The sequence below is a fragment of the Pseudorca crassidens genome, chromosome 10 (assembly GCF_039906515.1).
Source record: "Pseudorca crassidens isolate mPseCra1 chromosome 10, mPseCra1.hap1, whole genome shotgun sequence".
NCBI lineage: Eukaryota > Metazoa > Chordata > Mammalia > Artiodactyla > Delphinidae > Pseudorca > Pseudorca crassidens.
The window spans coordinates 53,672,763-53,696,781 of record NC_090305.1 but is presented as its reverse complement, the minus strand read 5'-3'; the positions used below and the strand labels follow the sequence as shown (position 1 = coordinate 53,696,781).

At 34.2% G+C, this 24,019-nt stretch overlaps 1 protein-coding gene across 1 annotated transcript in view; it reads right to left on the bottom strand.

Annotated features, from left to right (window-relative positions):
• STT3B (STT3 oligosaccharyltransferase complex catalytic subunit B) overlaps positions 1–24,019 on the bottom strand; it is a 97,901-nt gene that overhangs the window by 11,123 nt on the left and 62,759 nt on the right. Inside the window, exons 4-11 of the mRNA XM_067753585.1 lie at positions 18,390–18,455; positions 16,665–16,764; positions 8,395–8,493; positions 7,117–7,263; positions 5,817–5,865; positions 4,277–4,431; positions 1,667–1,878; positions 257–444 (exon numbers count right to left, since the gene is read on the bottom strand). Of these exons, the coding sequence (XP_067609686.1) occupies positions 257–444; positions 1,667–1,878; positions 4,277–4,431; positions 5,817–5,865; positions 7,117–7,263; positions 8,395–8,493; positions 16,665–16,764; positions 18,390–18,455 (1,016 nt within the window). The remainder of the gene's footprint in view (positions 1–256; positions 445–1,666; positions 1,879–4,276; positions 4,432–5,816; positions 5,866–7,116; positions 7,264–8,394; positions 8,494–16,664; positions 16,765–18,389; positions 18,456–24,019) is intronic.

Genomic DNA, 24,019 nt, shown 5'->3' with positions numbered 1-24,019 from the left:
TGATGATGCTGTGTCCAAGCACAACACTTTGAGAAAGACTAATGTGTATGTTATATATGCAAAGATATTTTGGAAAAGAGCATGAAATACAATGATTATTACCTACTTCTACCAAAGGGGACGGGCAGGGGAAAGGTCACAAGAAAAGCACAGCAGATTCAAATGCAGAGCTTCACAAACATCTTTGAATTCTATCTTTTGAGACAGGAAAAAAGGGTAGGTATAAAATCCTCTTGTAGTCAAGTTGTCTTCTTACCCGTCATGATTGTAAGAGGCCAGGACCACACTTGGGCTGGAGTAGGCATTGCTTGTGACCCAGGTACAGTGGACTGCAAACATCATCAACAGCATCAGCATCAACATGGTAACAATGCTTTTTATATTAGGACCTAATCCCTCTTCAGTTTTTTCCTGTTCAGTTACATGCTTCCTCACTTTACCTGCCTGAAAATGCAAAAAAAACTGATGAGACAAATTCATCATTTGACTTGCTTTCATTAAGACACTCAAAAGGGAGAAGGTTGGGAGAATGTTATCTATCAATTTAATTCTTTCTCAGGAATTCTCGTGTGGGTCATACAACATTTTCTAAAAATTATCAAGGTGAATTCTAAAGTCAAATGTGAATGAGAAGGCTTCCTGGAACTAAACCCAATCCAGGAGCAGGTTGCAGAGCAAAAAATCTCCAGTAAGAAGCTGCTTTCAAACTCAACTGTCCTTATGTTTTATGTAAATACAAAGGAGATAACCAAATGGTCTCATGCTGGCCACCTTTTCTTATAAAAAATCTGAATTCCTCACCGTGAAAACAGCAATATCCGGCTTATAATCCAGACCATGTAGGACTTTAGTATAGGAAAAACCTGCATTATCAGAATCAGTTTTCTAATTTCCAAACCCCAAACCAACAGACTTGTTAAAATCAAGATTACATTTTTGAAAACAAAACAAAAACCTCACGGAACAGAGAACAGAACAGTCAGGTTCTAAATTGCAAGGCTAGTTATTAAGAAACCACAAAACAAAACATCACAAACACAAAAGCAGGTATGTGCCTTATTAGCACTAATCTGTATGAATAATACTGGACCTATCATAGTAAAGAAAGAAAATTTCAAAATTAATACATATACTGCGAAGTTCTTCATTGCTTATTGCTACTTAAAAATCTAGTTAATAAAGTTTACTATGTCATCCAAGACAAGTGCTCTGATTCTAAGTCTTTTCCACACTTGCACCAAATATAATCCTGCTCTGTTAGCTGAGAAGTTAAAAGTGAATTACATTATTATATGGGCCAGCCACCTAGTGCTAACGAACTGGAGACTTTTTTTTTAAGGCACTTATTCCCCTCGTGAATCACTATTCAGTCAACCAAATATTTTAAAAGTTTACAGTGAATATGGACCTCAAGGATAAGCACTTTGCACATTGTTTCAGAAGGATTTATAGTGCTAAATTTTATGTAATTTAGTAGAGCACCAGCTTTCTGAGTGAAAAGACCAACGAGGATTCAAAATTTGAGGCAAGCAGTAAAGACCAACTAGAAATGTCATAGTTTGACTAAATTCTTGTTTAATCACCCTTCATAATATATACAAGTTCTTACTGTGGTGGAAAAATAAAACACGTAAAAATTTTAAAGGCCTTACTTTAGATTTCCCACCTTATCATACAAATTTCCTGGGTTTCTCTTGTCATCCTCATCACTGCTGTCCTCCACAGGTGGGTTTTCCCTTTTCATGTCATCCCCCAAATAATGCTCAAAAACATTTGAGAATGCAATTGCAGACAGCATACAGACGACTGGAGTCAAGGTCAACATCAGCCGCACCATCACGCCAGCAAAGTAGACAGCACTGATGGCATACAGAGCAACTGCAAAGACAAGTTCTCTCGTAACACTTTAGAAGAGAAAAGGGTCCCTGGAAACTCCACTAACTATTTAAAACTATTTAAAACAAAATCTAAAAACAGACAAACATCTCATAAAAGGGCTGTTTTATTTATTTATTTACTTAAAGAGGAACTTTTTTAAAAAAAAATTTATTTTATTTATTTTGTTTTTGGCTGTGTTGGGTCTTTGTTGTTGCACGCAGGCTTTCTCTAGTTGTGGCAAGCTGGGGCTACTCTTTGTTGCAGTGCACAGGCTTCTCACTGCGTTGGCTTCTCTTGCTGCAGAGCACAGGCTCTAGGTGCGTGTGCTTCAGTAGTTGTGGCACGTGGGCTCAGAAGTTGTGGAGCATGGGCTTAGTTGCTCCACGGCATGTGGGATCTTCCTAGACCATGGCTCAAACCCGTGTCCCCTGCATTGGCAGGTGTATTCTTAACCACTGTGCCATCAGGGAAGCCCTGTTTTTGAATTGATAATGCTAACCAATTTAAAAGTCATATTTAGAAATTATAACTAGTGTTGACAAAATAAACACTGCATATCAACAGTTTAGAGAAGCATATCATGTTTCAAGTTTAATTATAGCTACTATGGGGAATGAGACAATTATTTGTCAACAGCATCACATATTAGAAAAATACATTAACTGACAGATGAAAACATGTTTGGTGAATTGTATTATTAGGCACAGTAAGTTTATAGAATCAAAGTCTATGAAAAGTCTGTGCCAGTATCTGGCATAAAGCCTGCTTTAAAGTAAGAATGGGATGAGAAGAATATAATTTATTACCAAAGGAGGAACTTATAAAGTTATTGCCAAGAAACTTAAAAAACAAAAATTGGAAGTAATTTCCAATAGTCAAAGCTTTCCAGATAATGTGCTCACCACAAGGAAAGGCTCTATCATTTCTGGCTAGAGGCTATATGACTTTACAAAGTTAATGAGTCATTTGGGTGCCTATCTCATTTGAAGCTAATTCACATTTTTTTTCCTGACTAAAAAATACATTTATTATACCATATTGTTTATCTCAATGGATTTTTATATATGCACACACCTATGTAATTACCACCCATATCGAAATACAAACATCTGTATACCTCCTCAGGAGAATCCCTCATGCCTCTTCCCAGTCAATAACTGCTCCCCTCACCCCCCACCCTTTTTTACCTTAAAAGTCCAAAAAGGTAATCACTATTTGGACTTTTAAAGCAATAATTTAGTTTTCCTTATTCTTAAACTTCATAGTAATGAAATTATATAAAAATGTTCTCTTTTGTACTGGTTTCTTTTAATTACCCATGCTATTCTTTTATTAATTGTTGTGTTGTATTCTACTATACAAATACATAATCTCTTTATCCTACTGCTGATAACCTTTGGAATGTTTCTAATTCAGGGCTATTATGGATAAAGTTGCTATGTATATACTCTTAAACATGTCCTTTATGGGACACATGCACTTACTTCTCTTGGGTATATACCTAGGATTGGGACTGCTAAGTCATGAGTGGGCAATATGTCTAAGCTAAAATCTTTTTGAATGATGCAATATTAACATGGCCTTATCCAGAGTCCACTGACCTATAAAACCAGAAAAGAAGGAGTGTCATCCTTTGGTTAGAACCTATGCAGATGCTATTTTACCTCTCCTGACTTCACTCTGGAACAGTAACTTTTGAGTGTCTCTAATGGTCCAGGACCCATACTTGCACAAACTATTTGCTTGTGTGACCCTGTGCATATTACAAAGCTTTTTCAGTTTCAGGTTTTATCAAATGCAAAACAGCCACAGCATACTTCTTGTGATGACTGAATTACATAAAAGTGTTTGGTATCTGTTTATTCTGTCCATTTATATTTTGAATGTCAGATCCTAAACACTGCCTTTAAAATAGTTTGTATATCTAAGTCTTGTAAGTTGGAAATTACACAAATCAGTCAAGAGGGTGTTACTTAAAGGTGATTCTTATTCCATTACAAAATGTACTTTTGCACTGAAATTTGGATCATGGATGCCCCTGCAAACTTCTTCCTACTTGATTGGATTTAACTGAGAAAATAAAGTCAAGTCTATTCTGTCAACAGTTATAATTTCCAATTCTCAGCCACAGACTATAATTACATTAACCTCTCAGAAAACAATAAATTGAATGAAAAATTTATATACTAGTCCAAAATGAAAAGTTAATAATTAGAGTATATATATATATATATAATGCAAATTCACTGAATTTTTCTTAGTTAAGCACTTATGCAAAGTAAGAGGAAAGTTTATCTTAAATATGCATAGAGTCAAGCAAAGAAAAATAAAACTTTAAAGTGCAGTGATAATCTCAACAAAAATAAATAAGTCAAAGTACTTATTAAAAATCTCTTACCAAATACTCTTTCATCGTTGATATTTTTAATGCAGAACCACAGGCCTGCTGGGAAGGTACACACAAGAATATGTAGATCAAAGAAGAAAGATACCCAAGTTGTAGGTTGATGCTCAGACACTGACGCAATAATTGGAATGTGTATTTTTGCATACCTGGTATTAAAAAAAGTTAACATTATTTAAAAGTAAATGATAAAACAGGAGTTCCTTTTAGATGACTAAACTTTCTCTGATTGTAGATATGGTTCCTATCCCTACCTCTTCTTGCTTAAAAGTATATTCCAATGTAACCAGCTAGAGTGGAAATAATTCTGATACACACTGGTAAAACCAAAACCAATATGCCCCTCCTAAAATCAGAATTATCTAAGGCCAGTTATAAAAGTGTTGGCTCTGACTTCTAACACAAAAATCTTTGCTCAAATAGGAATTTGTTTTGCAGTTTTAACTTAGTACTTTTCTAAGTTTGCATCAACGAGTTTCACTATCTTCTGGACTTATTACTAGCAGAAATACCTTATCCGATAACATATCATATTGCCACAATACCTTTCTTAACAAGGAGATGGCACAGAGGCTGGTGAGGGAAATGGAAAAGACAGGACAAATTTTCCCTGAAATTCCAAAGTGGTCAGTTAAAGTCTGAAAGCAAGAATAAGTATGACTAAGAAAAATTTAACCTAGGATTTTAACCTAATCAGAATAACTAACTTCTACAACTGGGGTTTTCCCTCAAACTCTGGTGATGCAAAGGCTGATCTCTGGAAGTTTGTGTCTATTAGCTTCAGCCATTCATACATAATTTGCTTATGCCCTTTAATTAGTCATGGGCAGGAGCCCTTTTGGTATCACACCAAAGGGCAGGCCTGTTCAATAAATTGTGGTAGGTTTTTTATTCGGCCACATGAAGAGTAACAAAAAAGATGGAATAGCAGAATCAAGGGAGAGAAGTAAATTATCACCAAGAGATATTTTCTTATCCTTAGGAAAACATTTCTAGAGATAAAAAATTATTGAGCTAATTTAAAACTAATTTTTTTTTACTAACTCTTTTTACAATAGCACTCTTAAAAAGCACGACAAATATTCTCTAGTATATTTGATAGGTTAAAAAATATCAAGAAACTTAGATAATGTGGTATTAAAAAGAAAGTTAAATTTTTCTTCATATCTACGGCATACAAATGCTATAACATAGCATCTATCCTTAATGATTAAAAATTAAATATTACTAACAGATGGAAACTTTGAATACATTGGTAAAAACAAAAATCAATTACTAAAATGGCACACGTTACCTGAAATGTTTTAACAAATAAAACTAAAATAAGGAGTTGCCCATGAACAGAAATGTGACTTACATAATCACACTAAAGGTGAATTCCAAACAGGTATTATAACAGACAAACTACAACATTTACTAAACTAGTACATGCTAGATACTTTAGAAATGTTGCCCAGGTATTGACAGAGATACTAATAAAGAACAGACGACAAAAGGAAAATAACATGAGGGCAAATAACTTATCTGCACTTACCCAGTATCCCACAATGAGTAAAACCTGCCACTCCACGGTGCAATGTAACCTTGGAAGGAAAAGTGTAGAGGAAATTAATCTGCCTTTTCACTGTTTTTATGTTTATTGATTATTATGGATTAATTTAAGCTAATATTAAAAGAATTCTTGTTTTTAAAAAAATAGGTGACAACGTATTTCACACAGCTGGCAGTCAGATAAAATAAGATTAGGGATCAAATAAAAAAAAATCCATGGACATTACATTTCCAGAGAAATATAACAAGTTGACAGATAAAATTGTAGAACGTTTTCCAATTCTCTCTTAAACCTCTAGTTGACTAGTAAAATAAAGCTAAGGTATTAAGATAGCATTGGATAATTTTAAAAAGTGAGGTGTCCAGTATGCCAAATTTAGATAAATTACAAAGATGATTTTAATTTTTAAAAAACTTTATTTATCTTTTATTTATTTTTGGCTGCGTTGGATCTTCATTGCTGCGAATGGGCTTTCTCTAGTTGTATCGAGCGGGGGCTAATCCTTGTTGCGGTACACAGGCTTCTCATTGCGGTGGCTTCTCTTGTTGTGGAGCATAGGCTCTAGGCACGAGGGCTTCAGTAGTTGTGGCTCACAGGCTCCAGAGTACAGGCTCAGTAGTTGTGGCACATGGGCTTAGTTGCTCCACAGCATGCGGGATCTTCCTGGACCAGGGCTCGAACTCGTGTCCCCTGCATTGGCAGGTGTACTCCCAACTACTGTGCCACCAGGGCAGTCCACAAAGATGATTTTAAACATTCATGCCTTTTATTCCTGTCAATTAATTCTTCATGATTTTATGACGTAGGCTGGTACATTAATTTGACATACCTTCAGAAAGAATTTGACTTATTTCTAGGGACTAGTAGAGTCAGGATTAGAAATTAACTCAGAATCCAGAAGCAGACTGAAACTTATCTGGTTGACTGTTTAAAATCAGGAGATAGAGTATATGTACACAAGGGAGGGTAAACCTGCACTGTTAATACTGGAAGCTTTGAATTTTATACATTTTGGGTCTATTCATCCATCAAGAGAAGGATGTTTGGAAGTGGATTTATCAGAACCTGAAGCAGCAAAATTAAGATACTGTTAAAAAAAAAATCAAAATTTGTACTGCTATTCACATTTTAGAACCTTTGACTATTATTTTCATACAGTTTGTAAAGAAACCACAATATCTGAACTACTAGGATAAATGCAACATGTACAAAATTTGAAAAAGAATTATCTTTTGCAATAACCTAGAGACAAGATTCATATCCTACAGGTGATGACACCTACCTGTATAAGTCAAATAGATGACACTAAGGAACACAGCACCTGCAGCTAGTGATACACCCAAAAAGAACAGGGTCTGGAACTCTTGTTTTGTTAATCGGTCTCTCAGATACTGCAAGAAAGCATAAGCTTGCAGCAATGCAAAGACACCTAATTAAAGAAAAGGTTCATATAAGTAATCAACAAAGCATTTTTACCAAGGACATTTACAAACGTTAATTTGGAAGACCTTCTTAGAATACCTTGTACCATTCATATATCAGAGACTAGTCATTTGATCTGACATTTCCTTTGTCAAATGACAGTTAACCAATTAATACACCCAAAAAATTGTGTTACATATTTTTTTCAAAATGATCAGACTCCCCATACATGGACCAGGCAAGAAAAATCTCATTTCAGTAACTGAAGCCTATTCAGCACATTAAATTCCACCCTTTGTCCCATATTTTAGCAACATGTTTTCTAGGAAAAAAAATTTAAAAAATAAAGAAACATCATTAAAAAAATAATTCTCAGATTTACTGAAGGATACAACTGACCTGGATCAGAAGAATCCTGATATATGGTTACTGTTTATAGTTGGGTGGGGGATGGAGATGGTTCAAGATTCTTACTGAGAATCTGATGATAAAAGCTATGGAACATCATCTCAGAAAGTTAAATATACTGATATTTATAAAATGCTACAAACAAAATAACTACCCACAGACTTCCTATGGATCATGCACCTTGTGTGGAGAATCTCTGATAAAGTTTTATTCACAGATCTCCCACTGTATCTTGTTATTTGTGACCGAGATTAATGATGGCAAAATGCTCTGCTTTAGGGAGAGAAATTATATGACCTTATAATCAATATGAAAGCCATTAATTCCAGTTAGTAGATATGGATAAAATATTTTAGTGAGATGTATGGAACATAAAAATGAAATGTTCCATCTAAATTTGGTAAAATGAACTCAGTGATACAGTAACTCAGTGTACAGATACACTATTTAATTTATACAAAGCAAATGTTATTTAGTGTTTGCAAAAAAGGATGTTTTGCTTTTTCAAAACAGTCACAGCTGGCAAGATAAGCACTTTTAGGCGTACAGTATCAGAAAGTCTCGATAAACTCTATGATATTCATATTTTATAGTGGTGATGTTTTAGAACCAATACGATGAAAATTAAAAACAACTACAAAACCCCAAAAGAACCCTTCATTCCACTGAAGATCGGCCAGTCATACCTTCACAGATTCCTTAGAAGAAACAAAATAAATATTTTTCATACCTGCAGCTGCCATGTGTTCACTTGTTCTGATTGGCTGGAATCCCACAAAGGGTATCTGCATGGATAATATTAAGCCCACAATATAGAAAGTGCTATATGCTATAAAGACAAAATAGGAAACAAGGATAATTTACTACTACCAATAAGTACTTCAAACATAAATATATACACAACTCATATATTTTTAGCAAAGTTTTAACTGAACTTATTTTAAGAATAGAATACTGAAGTGACTATTGTATTTGATACATATTTGATGGTTAATCATACATTATAAATCGTGAAATTCTTTCTGCCATTTTAAAAAATATTATTTTAAGGAGACTGGTGCTGTTTTACTCTCCTGAAAATGGAATCAAGTTTTTTTTCAATCTATCATTAATAATCAATGACATAACCCAAGAAGCTATGTAATATATAAGTAAACACCATTCCTATTGGCATTAACCCATAAATAAAGTATGCATGACCAAATGAATACTTATCATCATATTACGAATAGCTGCTATTGTCTCAAAAGCTTTTAAGTATTCACACCCTATTTATAGTCTCCTACCACTTTTGTACAGTACTTAACCAGTTTAAAAAAAAATCTTATGTCTATCCACTAAGTTTTATGTGATTAAAGAACAAAAGAACTAAGTCCACAGAAGTCAAGCCATAAAACAGACTAGTTACTGAATTTATTAGGATCTAATAAAGGAAACTTATTTGCTCTTGGCACTGAATATACTATATATTATTCTCGGCTTATATCAACCTAAGTGTATAGGTAAATTGGGGAGGGGCTACAATTTGTATAACAGACTTATTTTTGCATTTAGGTGTTCACAGATCACTACCAGACAAGCTGATTACAGTGAAAGTATTTGGAATCACTGTAATTAAAAATTATTTAGAAATGGAGTTAAAACTCATGTAAAATAGTTAATGTGAAGATTATTCCATTTATAAAGCTTACTCACATACTTTATGAAGTACAGTCAATATTTAGTTGTTGGCAAATAAAATACTCTATTAGAAAAAAAAAACTGCAAGAGAACTGTTATAGCAGGCATATCTGTATGCTACACATTGTACAGCACAGCATATGCTTCTCTTCACTCAACTCAGCTGAGAAAGAATGCTTATTTGCTTTTAAAAGAAATCCATTTATAGAAGGTAAATTATGTGTTAATGGTTCAAATGTTAAGTTGCCTTCCAAGCTGTCTGATGAGAGATGACTACAGTGTTAGAAAAAGGATAAGAAGCTTAAGTAAATGTAATAGGAAGGACCAACGTATAAAGTTTCTGATGACCTCAAGCTAATAGAGAACCAGTTGTCTAGAGGACGCTGCAGAAGTAACACATCCAACAATGTACTTTCCAGACATATTAATGTTGGAATACAATTTCCCTCAATAAGACAGCTGAACACAAATGCAATAAAAGTTAAGTAAATATAAATAAGAATTTCTATGTCACATATATTTGAACTGCCAACCAATTTGGTTGATGGGTTATCTAATAACAGTATGTTTCTTTAACAAATCAGTCTGTGTAGACACCCAGACGAAGAGTCACAGAGGCAGAATTAGAAAAAAAATGGGAAAAAGGTCATTGTGTGACTTTGAACAACTACTTAAAACAAAAGTTTGTCTCCTCGCGACAGAATGAGGAGTTTAGACAAGATTTGTAGATCCCTCCCCTCTTCTGCCCCAATAATAATAAGCTAAGATTCTATGATCAACAGGTCTTTCAGACACCTAGAGCTGAGAAATTAAACCCTGGAGAAATACTGAACACACAAAGGCACAATTAGAGGGGCTTCCCTGGTGGCACAGTGGTTAAGAATCCGCCTGCCAATGCAGGGGACACAGGTTCGAGCCCTGGTCCAGGAAGATCCCACATGCCGCGGAGCAACTAAGCACGTGCGCCGCAACTACCAAGCCTGTGCTCTAGAGTCCGTGAGCCACAACTACTGAAGCCCACACGCCTAGAGCCCATGATCCGTAACAAGAGAAGCCACCGCAATGAGAAGCCCACACACTGCAACGAAGAGTAGCCCCCGCTCGCCGCAACTAAAGAAAGCCCGCGCACAGCAACAAAGACCCAACGCAGCCAAAAATAAATAAATAAATAAAATTTAAAAAAAAAAAGAAGTAGGTACACTAGAGTTCAAGTTAATAAAAAGATGAAGATGAGTTCAAGAAAAAGAAGTTCAATCTCGGCAAACATAAAAAAGGCCAGGTGGGACTTTAATTTGTAAACATTACTTTGTAAATATAGGTTAATGTCAAATAAATCTGAACTAACAGAAACAGACAAGTTCTCAACAATATTTTACCTATAAACATTCCTCTATCCAAATTAACCTCATTTATACCTACTTACATGCACCAATGATACAAAGCTGATAAATGTGCTATATGCAATAATCCAAAGATAACCATTTCCTTTTCAGAGAATTGGATTCATGTCTTCCCTATTTTTATCTTTTTTGGGTCACTGATACTGAGATGTTTACATAGGGGGATATACGTTCTACTTCACAGCACTCTTTAACACACCAATATTTCCATTGTTAAAGAAATGACAGGCCCCAAATGGAGTCACCTGGGCTAAAATCAAAACTTAATTCATAACCTTAATTGCAGTCACAACCTTCCCCAGGAATGCAATCCTAACTGGTCAATGTGGAATTTTCTGGTCAGCACCAATGAGGTAATTCTTTCTAAACCCCCCCGCACCAAAGAAAGATGAGGTAATCTGACACATAGACCCTTCCCTCCCCAAAAGGTAGGTTACCTAAGCCTGAAAGGCATTTCTGTTTGTGAATTTCCTTGTCTTGCCTATAAAAATCTTTCCCTTTCTGAGGCTCTTTGGAGCTCCTTTCTACTTGGCTAGATGTGATGCCACTCAACTTATGAATCACTCATAAAGCCAATTAAATACTTAAAATTTACTCAGTTGAATTTTGTTTTTCTAACACTATTAAATTCAGGACTGCCTGCCAAGTAAAATAAAATGTCACAAGCTCATCTTGCTTTTTTTAATACTGCCCTTCTTCTTGAACCTGTAAAATTAGATATACATCTCCATACCTCAGTTTAAATCCCATTTACAAACCCATGTTTTAAAACAAAGAAAAAAAGAATTAGATATACTTGAGTATTAAGAAATAGTGAAGTAACTTTCAATTCTTAAAAATAAACACAATCTCCACTGCAAAATGAAAACAAGTTTTTCTCCAGTCTTTATACCACAGCATCAAACAGTGTGTTTAAAAATTATCTCTTTAATTAATTCATTCAAATATTAAGTTTATGTCTATCATGGTCAAGACTTTCTAAAAATACAAAATCTTATTAAGATCAAACCTATCGTCTAAGAGTTAGATATGTAATTAGGAAAATCAGAGATGTACACAAATAACCACAATACAATGAAGCAAGTACATGTGACATTAGTGGAAAAACCCCTGGCTCTATAAAAATTTAGAGGGAGAGAGCTCCTCTTCTTGACATGGGCATTGAAGAGGCAGTTGACAACACCCGTACCATTCTCTAATGTTCTCAAAAGACCTCAACAATACAAACACATGGCAATCATTCTCCACCAATTCTTCCTCCAGATTCTTTATGAAATTTGACCAAACTACTATCTACATCTATCACAACCTTCTATCCATCCATCTTAACCTACTTTTCTTACCCTTTAAAGCAGATGAATAAAGCTTTCCATCAAAGTAGTAAGCTCTAAGAAAACGCACAAGACCAATAATGTAGTAAATCATTTATTACATCACGACAATGTTTATCACACTGCCATCCTGTGGAAGTACAGTTACTGGCCTTCGCTACAGCAGACCATACTTCCAAAGTGTCAGAATTCCCCCCAAATTACCATTAGGAAGATATATACAAGGTCTGTTATTCTGTTTGGTTATTTTTAACCAAAGAAAATCTCTTGGGTTTGGGACAAATAGTAATCTTCTGAAACAGAACCTAAACATCTTTTCACTCTTAAGTACTTTATGTTTTTGGGGACTTCCCTGGTGGCGTAGAGGTTAAGAATCCGCCTGCCAATGCAGGGGTCATGGGTTCGAACCCTGGTCCAGAAAGATCCCACATGCTGCGGAACAACTAAGCCCGTGTGCCACAACTACTGAGCCTGTGCTCTAGAGCCTGCCAGCCACAACTACTGAGCCCGTGTGCCACAACTACTGAAGACAGCACACCTAGAGTCCGTGCTCCACAACAAGAGAAGCCACTGCAATGAGAAACCCACACACCGCAAGAGTAGCCCGCTCGACGCAACTACAGAAAGCCTGTGCACAGCAACAAAGACCCAACGCAACCAAAAATTTAAAAAAATTTTTTTTAAAGTACTTTATTTTTTTTTTTAATCCAAGGGTATGGGGTGGGACCAGACTGATATAGAGAAGAAACAAACCACTGTCCTTGACTTAAGGTGTACAAATGAATTGTTCTATTAAATAAAAGGCACTGAAAGACCTGATTCGAGTTCCAAAAGAATGTCAAGTTTTCAAGAAGCTCCTGCTGTTCCCCAAACTAACCTTTAAGTACCTTCTTAAACAACTTACGTTGACAGTACCCTTCATGCTTTTAAAGTACTGCTATACTTCCTTTTACTTAAATAAAGTTAGAAAAGGTTTTGTGAATATTATATTCCTGTTAACTTTGATCCACCATTAAATCACCTTACCATTTCTGAGTTGCTTTATCTCCTGGGTGATAATGAAAGGGCTAGCAAAATATTCCTTTGCCACCCCCTGTCTCTCTCAACCAAAACAGTACTAACCAAAAGAAACATAGTGAGGAAATACTTTAAAATTCAACCAATTTTGCTTTATTATTAACAAATATGATTAAAGGCTTGTAAGACTGTTGAAGCTTTTGACTAATAAAGATACTTTATTACGGCTTGACTACTTGACTACTGTGAATGCTGGTAAATAAGCAGGGTGAAAAATGCTAAGAAACTTGTATGAAATTAAAGCTCACAAGATTCCCCCCCAACGCCCCCCAAAAACTAAAAATAAAAAAAACCCTCCACGGATTCTTCTCGACCAGCAGAGAGAAATCCAGTGACTAACTTAACAGATATACATAATGAGAAAAATAATTTTTCTTTTTCCAGGATGCTGTTCATTGCAAACTATGTAGAGAATGAGTCTTGTAAACTATTATTTTATAAGCTCTATTTGTAAAAGCAGCAAGAAGTGACTTGTTCAAAACACCTGAGTGGAGAGACACACAACTTTTAAAAATAGCAAATATACTTAATACTGATACCTAAAATGAAATCAAGGATAGTACAGCAGAAAAAAAACAAATAAATATAATTTGAAAGTATAAGGTGATGTTCCTTGGTAACTTCCAGAGCTAAATAGAAACAAGGAGGGCGGGGTGGAGAATTTGAACACCATGAAATTATCTAAGAGTTTGCTAATCTAACTTCATACACATCCATAACATCCCTAACCCATTTTATTTTTCTTCCCTCTGAAAAGCTCTTCTAATATTCTTATATTCTCAAGAGCCAACCAAAGCAATGTTAACTGTATGCTTTTCTAAAGTGACCAGAGAAATCCTATTCATCAAATACAAGGTCTTTTCTCAACTCTCATCCTACTTGATCTTAGTGCTAACACTTAAGAGGACTTGGTCACTGTTCATGCTTTAAACTTTTATGTAGAAAATACTCCCATTTGACCTCCTTAACAATGTATTTATCTGGCTACTTCTAACTCTTCCTTTAGTTCTTCCTCTTCCTGATTCAGGGGCATTTCACAAAAGTCTATCCCTCAATCTTCTCCCTAACTCTGTTCTCCTGATCATTACATTCTCAGGACCCCAATTTTTGAAATTAAACAAAGAAACTCTTAGTTCTTCCCCATAAGCATTTAACTTAAAATGTTTTTCCTTGTATAGTTCCAAAACAAAAAGCCAAGAGTTATTGTTTAATCTGTCATCTTCTTTTCTGGATTCCAATGATTGTTTACAGTGTTTTCAGGGTAAAGAGATTTATCATAGGTTGATATATTTCCCCAGTAAGGTATTTATTTACATGGCAGGCACACAGTTACAGTGATTTTTTTGCATTACGGGCTATGGAGCCAAAATATCTAAGTTCAGGCTTCAGCTCCATTACTAGCTACATGATTTTGAGCAAATTATGTCTTCTCTTGTTTCCTCATCTGTAAAATGAGGATAGTAATAGTACCTATCCTCACAGTGTGGTTATGAAGGCTAAGTGAGTTAAATACATGTGAAGAATTTAGGATAGTTTGTGCTTATATAAGAATAACTTGATACATACAGATGTACTATTTCAGTGGTGATTATTATGAAGTATGCTGAAATGGCTATAAATATAATTAATATACTCTTTTAAAAATTGATATAATTTGTACTAACAAAAAAAACCTTATCCTTTTAAAATGTACCATCGAGTGGTTTTTATTATATTCACAAAGCTGTGTAACTATCACCACTGTCTAATTCCAGAATATTTCCTCACCCCCAAAAGAAACCCCATACCCATTAGCAGTCACTCCTCTACTACCCAGACCCCTGGCAACCACTAAATCAACTTCCTGTCTCTAATCTGCTTGCTGTCTTTATGGATTTGCCAGCACTGGACACTTCATACGAAAAGAATCCTACAGCATATGGCCTTTTGTGTCTGGCTTATTTTACTTAGCACAGTGTTTTCAAGGCTCATGATGTAGCATGTTATCAGTACTTTATTCCTTTTCATTGCCAAATAATATCCCATTGCATGGATATACCACACTTTATCCATTCATCAGTTGATGGACATTGGTTTGTCTTCACTTTTTGGCTATCATGAATAATCAATGCTGCTATAAATGTTACAGTACAAGTTTTCGTGTAAATATATATTTTTTCTTTTCTTTTAGCTGTGGCCCACTGGCTTAGTTGCTCCGTGGCACATGGGATTGAACCCGTGTCCCCTGCATCGGCAGGCAAATTCTTAACCACTGGGTCACCAGGGAAGTCCCAGAGTCACAGTCTCCCTTCTAATATACCTTAAGCCCAAAGAATCCATGGAAAATTGTTACAGAAAATAAGACAATAAAATATTCTAAGGACTATAACGGAAGCATATAGTACACAGTTCATATAGACACATCCTAAGCAGTTACAAAGTAAATATATATTTTCAATTCTCTTAGGTATATACCTAGGAGTGGAATTGTGGGTCATATGGTAACTCTATGATTAAATTTTTGAGAAATTGCCAAACTACTATGTTTTTTAATCAAGTAAATAAGATTTATATCTTTTTGTTACTGTTTTCCAACATTATAATAATGGAATTATATTATTTTACTAAGACACTGGTTTCAGATCATAATTTTTCTGTGATTAGTTCAACCCATAAAAGTTCTGTCTCTCTCATAGAAAATGAGCTCTAAGATTTGAGACATCATCTATTATTAAGCATCTTATTCAAAAGATATGTTTTAAAACCTGTAGAGCAAATTAAAATCGTGCAGAGAAAATACTCAGTCTCTACTATGGTCCGAATGTTTGTTTCTCCCCAGAATTCAATGTTGAAAACCTAATGCCCAAGGAAATGGTATTAGGAGGTAGCCTTTGGGAGGTGATTAGGTAATGAGGGCTCCAAGGGAGGAGTGCCCTTTTAAAAGAGGCCCCAGAGAGCTTGCTCATTCCTTCTACCAGGTGGGGACAAAGAAGGTATCAGCTGTGGAACAGGAAAACAGCACTTACAAGAATGTGAACATTCTGGTTCCCTGATTTTGGATTTTTTAGCATCCAAAGCTGAGAAATAAATTTCTATTGTTTATAAACTACTCAGTCTCTGGTATTTTGTTATAGCAGCTCGAATGGACTAAGACAGTCTGTTGTATATTATACAGAAAGAGCTTTCAAAAGTTTATTAAACTGTTAAGGATCCTTATCTCTTACAGTAAGCTGAATTTGAATAATATGTATATGTGAATGACAGAAATGCCCATTCCCCCGAATTAACAAAAAAGGTTGACAAATATTAAATCTAGACTAATTTCAACAAAAACTCATTAAGGGAAAGTTGGTAACAACATACTTAGTAAAAATGCCTGACCCTCCTTATTAATACAAAAAGCAAAATAACTCTAAAATTATTTTTACCTCCTCATGAATAATACTAACCTAACAGAAATGTCTGTTCAATGAAAAGAACGTATATGAAACACCTCTTAGAAGTTGACAGCTATCAGAAGTCAAATCACTTACCTATGTAGACTCTTTTGCTGTATCTCTGCATTAGTAACAACACAAAAACATGCAGTGGAATAAGGTTGATAATAAACACATAACCACCCCAAGCAGAGACCTATGAGTAAAGAAATGCTAAGTTAAATAATTTATATATTTGCTTTTTAAAATAGATAAGTTTTGTGATGACATGTCATGACAATCTAAACATATAATAAGCAAATATAAACACTAGGATTTTTAGCAATTTTGAGATGCTTAAAAATGGATTTGTAACCTACAAATAACCTATTTTTCTTTATTTTTATTGATAAGTAAAACAACACAATACCATAAATCCAATACACTTTTATATATTCACTGGAGAAATGGTCAAATTAAATTAAACTTATAAGAACACTGAGAACAATATAATTTGTGAATTGGCAATAGAAAGACTGTCATGGAGATAGACTTTTAGAATATAGATCATCAATTTTTTAAAGAAAAAAAAACCCTTTTACTCCCTCCATTTTTGATGATAAATACATTGCAAGAAACTTCACTAAGAATAAGAACAATGGATGTTAGCATTAGTCAACAACTAAAAGGAATACTCAGATGATCTGGATGTGCTTTGTGATCCTCAAGACAAAAGGTGCTACCTTGGGTATAAATTTCTTCCTACCAATGGATACAAATCAAGATCCCAGTTTAATGTTTCGCCTGTAGCACAAAATTAGAATAATTCTATTTACCAGACAATTGAGTATGTTATGTTCTGGTCTAAATCAATAAAGGTTCTAAAGATAATGTTTATTCCAAACCAATAGAATTTATTAAGTACATTCAGTAATAGGCAATAAGGTCTGTCAAGATCAAAGTTCTTGCATGTTCTCTAATAATTAAAAGCTTAAAAGAACCATTTGTACCAACAGTCACCTTAGGAGACTATATGTTAACATACATGTTCTAACAACGCTGCCCTTGTCTAAAACGTAGAAGAACAATTTATAAGAAACGGTCTTCAGTTTACAGTTCATATAAGAACACCGGTTTACTGCTTCAGTCATATGCTATTTTTCACCAAAGACAACATTACTTCGGTTAAGTTCCAGTTCTAACTGAAGGACTTCTGGTTATTTCCAAAATTTCAGCCTAAACTTGAAAGAGAATGGGTTTGCTATTATTGAGTACAACTGCACAGAATGTGCCCTAACCTTTAACCACTTTAAAAGGGGCATGGATAATATGGAAGTACAAATTCCACGACATTTGTTTAAGAAACAAAAAAAGTTACTTAAGATTATCATTAATTTTCAGCATAAGGCTACTATATAGGCTGTGGTGTGGGAAAGAAAGGCAGGAGATTAAAGAGGTAATACTGAACCCCAATTTTAAGTAATCTGTTGAAAAAAATTATGTTAAGTAGTTTACAGGTTAACCTAGAGAATGTGATCATTATTTAGGAAAAGTTGTACATTCGAAAGAAAAGTTTTTGTTTCACTTGCTGCAAGTATTACGTTTGAGGGGTTGAGTATTAACCCTCCCCACTAAAGTAAAAGTCCATACCAGGCCCTGAAGGTGGGAGTAGGGAAGAGAGTGGTAGTAAGGAAAGAGAATACATTAAACAAAAGATCTTAAAGACTGCAGGAGAAACGAAGTGGGGAAGTAGCCCTGGCTGAGAAGGGAATGATGAAGAGTCACTGATCCAGCTGCCAAAGACTTGTTTGCCCTCATGTAGTTTCAAACATGAAATCTTACCATATAGAAATATGACAAGCAGCAGCACATCGTCCAAAAAACTGACCCAGTTTTTACAGATTTTACCTAAAAAACAAACAAGCAACTGATATAATAAAGTTTATAAATATTCCTGCTGAATGAAAAAAGGTTAAATGTTTAGTAAACTTGTATTACAAAAAGCAAAGATTATTTTTAAGAAAGAGTAATGAGATTATACAGATACTTGGATCCACTTAATATATATTACATTTATAACACTGGACAGTAGTCAGACATTTTAGGAATAGCTTTGTTTTTTTTTTTTTATTACATAGTTTTTAGTAAAAAGAATCATCTTAAAAGGAACAACTTCTATTTTTCCATTTGTAATAGTTTCTATCGTAAGATGATTAATATCAACAAATTAAGATTTTTAACTAATTTTTAACTAAAGAATAAATTTGTTCGGTAAGTCTACATTTTTACATGGTAGGTCTGCTTAGACATAACACCTTAATCTGTAGTTTTTCTTCATCTGAATGTGATCATCTATATCTCAATTATGAGCATCCATTTTTGAAAACTTATCATTACCTAGAAATTTTCAGATACCACAATCATATCTTCAATAAATTTATATTCTTAAAATTTCTAGAAGGCCTAATGATATGTCAGTAAAATTCTCAATTACTCTGAACTGGAAAGACAACGTGCAATAAATGAAGGTTCAAAAAGTTGACAAATCTCTATTGTCTTAAAAAAACTAATCAAAGAGTTTACATGCTCATTTGAAAAATCAAAATATATTAGCACCTTCAGAAAACAGAATTTAAAATTCTAGAAACACAAGCTCTAAATACTTATGCCAAGAGCAAAGGGTCATCTTTAAGATGAACTGAGTAAGAAATGATAGATGTAAGTCCTATTATAGGTAATTCTGTATTAAACATTATAGGTAATTCTGTATTAAAAGAGTTATCTCCATGTTCAAATTTAACAGTATGCTTTCTATAGAGCTTATTTCAAGGAATTCTTTACTTTCAAAATGGGCTTCTATTTCTGTTAGTACATTAAAACAAACTACAAGTGACATCCAATCTTTGGGGAAATTGTAAAACAAACAAACAAACAAAAAAGGAAGGGAGGGAGAGAGAAAGAAAAGAAAACACTCTTAGTTTTACAGCACTTAGAGCTGTAAAAGACTTCTAACAGACTATGAAACACTGCTTTGAATTCAATGTTACAGTGCACATGTGGGACAAAATACACTCCAATCTCCTCCCCCAAACCATGCCAACTTTGAAAAGGTTTACCTTTGAACAGGGTCAAATAACAAGGTGGGTCCTATTCTAAGATGTGAACAGGGGAGGGAGCATATTAAAATATTGAAAAATTTTAAAGTGAGAAAATTACAACCCTGGAATTTGTGTTATAACTTTATTCATAAACTAAAAGCCACTGAATTGTATACTTTAAAAGGGTAAATTTTATGGTATGCAAATATTATTTCTCAAAAAAAGTCTGTGCAGTGCAGCTAAAACAGTGCTTAGAGGGAAACTTCTACCTTTAAGTGCTTATATTAGAAGAGATGGTCTCAAATGACTAATTTATAATCTAGAAAAATTAAAGCCAAAACTGAGAAATAAAATAATGAAAAGAGATAACCATGTTCATGCATCAGAAGACTTCATATTGTTAAGATAAGAATTCTCCCCAAACTATGTATAGATTTAATGTACTCCCAATAAAAGTAGAAATCCCAACTCATTGGGGTAGATGTTGATAAGCCAATTTAAAATTTATATGAAGCAAAGGACTAGGAACAGCCAAAATAATTATGAAAAGAGGAACAAAGTTAAATCACTCACGCTACCTGATTTCAAGACAACATGGTGATAGATATATAGAGATCTCAATAAAACAGAAGAATCCCAAAATAGACTGACGTGTATACAGTCAACCTATTCTGACAAGGCTATCAAGGTGAGTAATTCAGTGGAGAAAGGAGAGTCTTTTCAACAATGATGTTCGAATGACAGGATATCAATATCCTCCCCAAAGAGAACCTCAGCCCTTTTCCTGCACCACAGACCATAATCAACTTGAAACAGATAACAGATCTTAATGTAAAACCTAAAACTATTGAGTTTCTAGAAGTAAAAACATGAGAAAATGTTTGTAACTTTGGGGTAGGCTAAGATTTCTTAGATGACACACCAAAAGCAAGATCCATAAAAGAGAAAATGGTAAAGAAGACTTGATCAAAACTAAAAATTTCTACTTAGAAAGATGTTAAAAAAATAAAGACAAGCCACATACTGGGAGAAAATGTTTGCAAAACACACATCTATCTGATAAAGGACTTATTTCCAGAATATATAAAGAACTCTTACAACTCAGTAATAAAAAGCCGAACAGCCCAACCAAAACATAGGCAAAAGATATGAACAGACATTTCACCAAAGAAGAAAAGGAATGGGAAATAAGTACATGAAAAGATAATATTAGTCATTGGGGAAAAGTAAGTTAAAACCATGAGATACCACCACAAAACTGTTAAATATGAACAAACTATGTGCTGGTGATGCAAACAAAATAAATGCAACTCTTCATACTCTGATGAAGGGAATGCAAAATGATAGTCACTTGCAAAAACCATTTGGCAGCTTTTAATAAAATTAAACATGTAGTTATTTTACAAACCAGCAATCCCACACCTAGGCATTTATTCAAGAGAAATGCTAGTTTATGTCCATATGAAGAACTGTATGCAAATATTTATAGCCTCTTTATTCATAATTACCAAAAGCTGGAAAACAAAATAAATTACAGCACATCCATACAACAGAATACTACTCAGCAATAAAACGTTACAAACTACTAAAACATGCAACAACATAGATGACTCTCAGAAGTATTATGCTACATGAAGTAAGTCAGACACAAAAGGCTACCCCATACTATCTGCTTCTATAACATGGCATTCTGGAAAAGAAACTCCCAGAGTCATACAGACAGAAATCAGATCTGTGGTTGCAAGTAATACGGGTTAAGGAGAGGACTGATTACAAAGGCACAGGAGGAAACTTAAAAAAAAAAAAAAAAACCCACAACTATAGGAGGCAATATGGTAGTAAGTATTGTTCTAAGTACTATTCTATCTGCATTAGCTCTGTTTTTGGTGACAGTAACAATAGAAGTAATAACAAACATGTACTCATCACTTTCTGTGTTCCTACAATGTTCTATACCTTTACATGCATTAACTTATTTAAACCATATGAGGTAGGTACTATTATTACTTCCATTTTATAGTTGATGAAATAGATATTCGGGAGGTTTAAACAACCCTGAGTGATAGAACTGGAATTCAAACAAACAGGAAGAAGATCCAAGAAAAACAAAACAGTGAAACAAACTAACATTTGAAACTATAATCAAAGACAACTTTCCAGAAATAAAAATGATCAATATACATGTTGAAAGGGGTCACCATTACCAGAAGTGTCAACTTTGGGACATATCCTAGGAAATTCATTAGACTTCAATGCTATAGAGAAAAAACTAATTATTACTTCAGGATAAAAAGATCATGTTTGTTATGAAACACATAAAATTAGGTTCTTGACAATAACAAGCAAAATGATGATAGTACAACAATTCCAAGAAATTCAAGTAAAGAACAAATGACCCAGATCTTTCTATCTAGCCAAACCCTCATAAATGACACTATAAAAAACAGATTTAAACATGCGAGGACTTCAGGAATATGATACTCATGGGCCTTCCCTGAGGAGTCCAATTAGAGGAATACCTTCATCCAACTGAGAGATATCATGTATAAAAAATGTATAAATAACATTAATATACAAAATACTATGCACTAGTATATAGTATAAAATATATTACATACTTAATAACATGTATTACATGTTAATATATAACAAAAGCCATATATGAAAAACCCATAGCAAACATATTCAGTGGTGAAAGACTGAAGTTTTTCCTCTATGATCAGGAACAAGACAAGGATGCCTACTTTCACCACCTCTATTCAACATAGTACTTGAAGTTCTAGCCGGAGCAATTAAGCAAGAAAAACAAATATAAGGCATCCAAATTGGAAAGGAAGATGTAACATCACCCCTGTTCGCAGATATGATCTCATAGGGAGAAAGCACTAGATTCCACATACACAAAAAACTGTTAGAGCTAATAAATGAACTCAGCAAAATAGCAAGATAGAAAGTCAACCCACAAAAATCAGTTGCATTTCTATACTCTAACAATGAACAATGCAAAAAGGAAATTACAAAAAAATTTCCAATAGCATCAAAAAGAATAAAATACAAGTCAACTAATGAAGTAAAAGACTTGCATGATGAAAACTATAAAACATTGTTTAAAGAAAACATAAACAAATGGAAACGTCTCATGGTCATTCATGGATGGGAGGATGACAATACTACCCAAATTGATCTACAGAGTCAATGCAATCCATATCAAAATCCAATGATTTTTTTTTTCTTTGCAGAAGTAAAAAACCCACCCTAAAATTCATATGGAATCTCAAGGGACCCCTAATAGCCAAAAGAATCCCGAAAAGAACAACAAAGACAGAGGACAAACACTTCTTGATTTTAAAACTTACTACAAAGCTAAAGTAATCGAACAGTGTGGTGCTGGCATAAAGACATACATATAATACACACAGACCAATGGAACAAAATAAAGAACCCAGAAATAAACCTTTGCATATATGGTCAAATGATTTTCAATAAGGGTGCCAAGTCCTCTCAATGGGGAAAGGACAGTCCCTTCAGCAAACAGTGCTGGGGAAACTAGATATCAATGTGCAAAATAATGAATTTGGACCCTTACCTAACAGCATATACAAAAACTAACTCAAATACACCTAAATGTTAGACCTAAAACTATAAAACTCTTAGAAGAAAACACAGGGCAAAAGCTTCATGCCATTAGATTTGGCAATGATCTCTTGGATATGACACCAAAGGCACAGCAATATAAGAAAAAATAGACAAACTGGACTTCATGAAAAATTAAAAATTTTGTGACTCAAAGACAATATTAACAGAGTGAAAAAGGCAATCCATAGAATGAGAGAAAACATTTGAAAATCATGTAACTTATAAAGGATTACTATTGAGAGTATATTGAGAACTCCTAAAACTCATCAACCGAAAACCAAAAAATCCAATTCAAAACTAGGCAAGGGACTTGAGTAAACATTTCTCCAAAGATATACAAATGGCCATTAACCACATGAAAAGATGCTCAACCTCACTGATCACTAGAGAAATGCAAATCAAAACTACAATGAGCTATCACCTCAAACCTGTTAAGACGGCTTACTATCCAAAACAAACAAACAAACAAACAAGTGTTGATGTGGATGTGAAGAAATTAGAACCCTTGTGTACTGCTAATAAGTATGTAGAATAGTACAGCTGCTACAGAAAACAATATGGTGGTTCCTCAAAAAATTGAAAATAGAATTACCACATGATCTGGCAATTTCACTTCTGGATATATACCCCAAAGAATTGAAAGCAAGGTCTTTAAGAGATATCTGTATACCTATGTTCATAGCAACATACTCATAATAGCTAAAGCATGGAAGCAACCAAAGTGTCCATCAACGAATG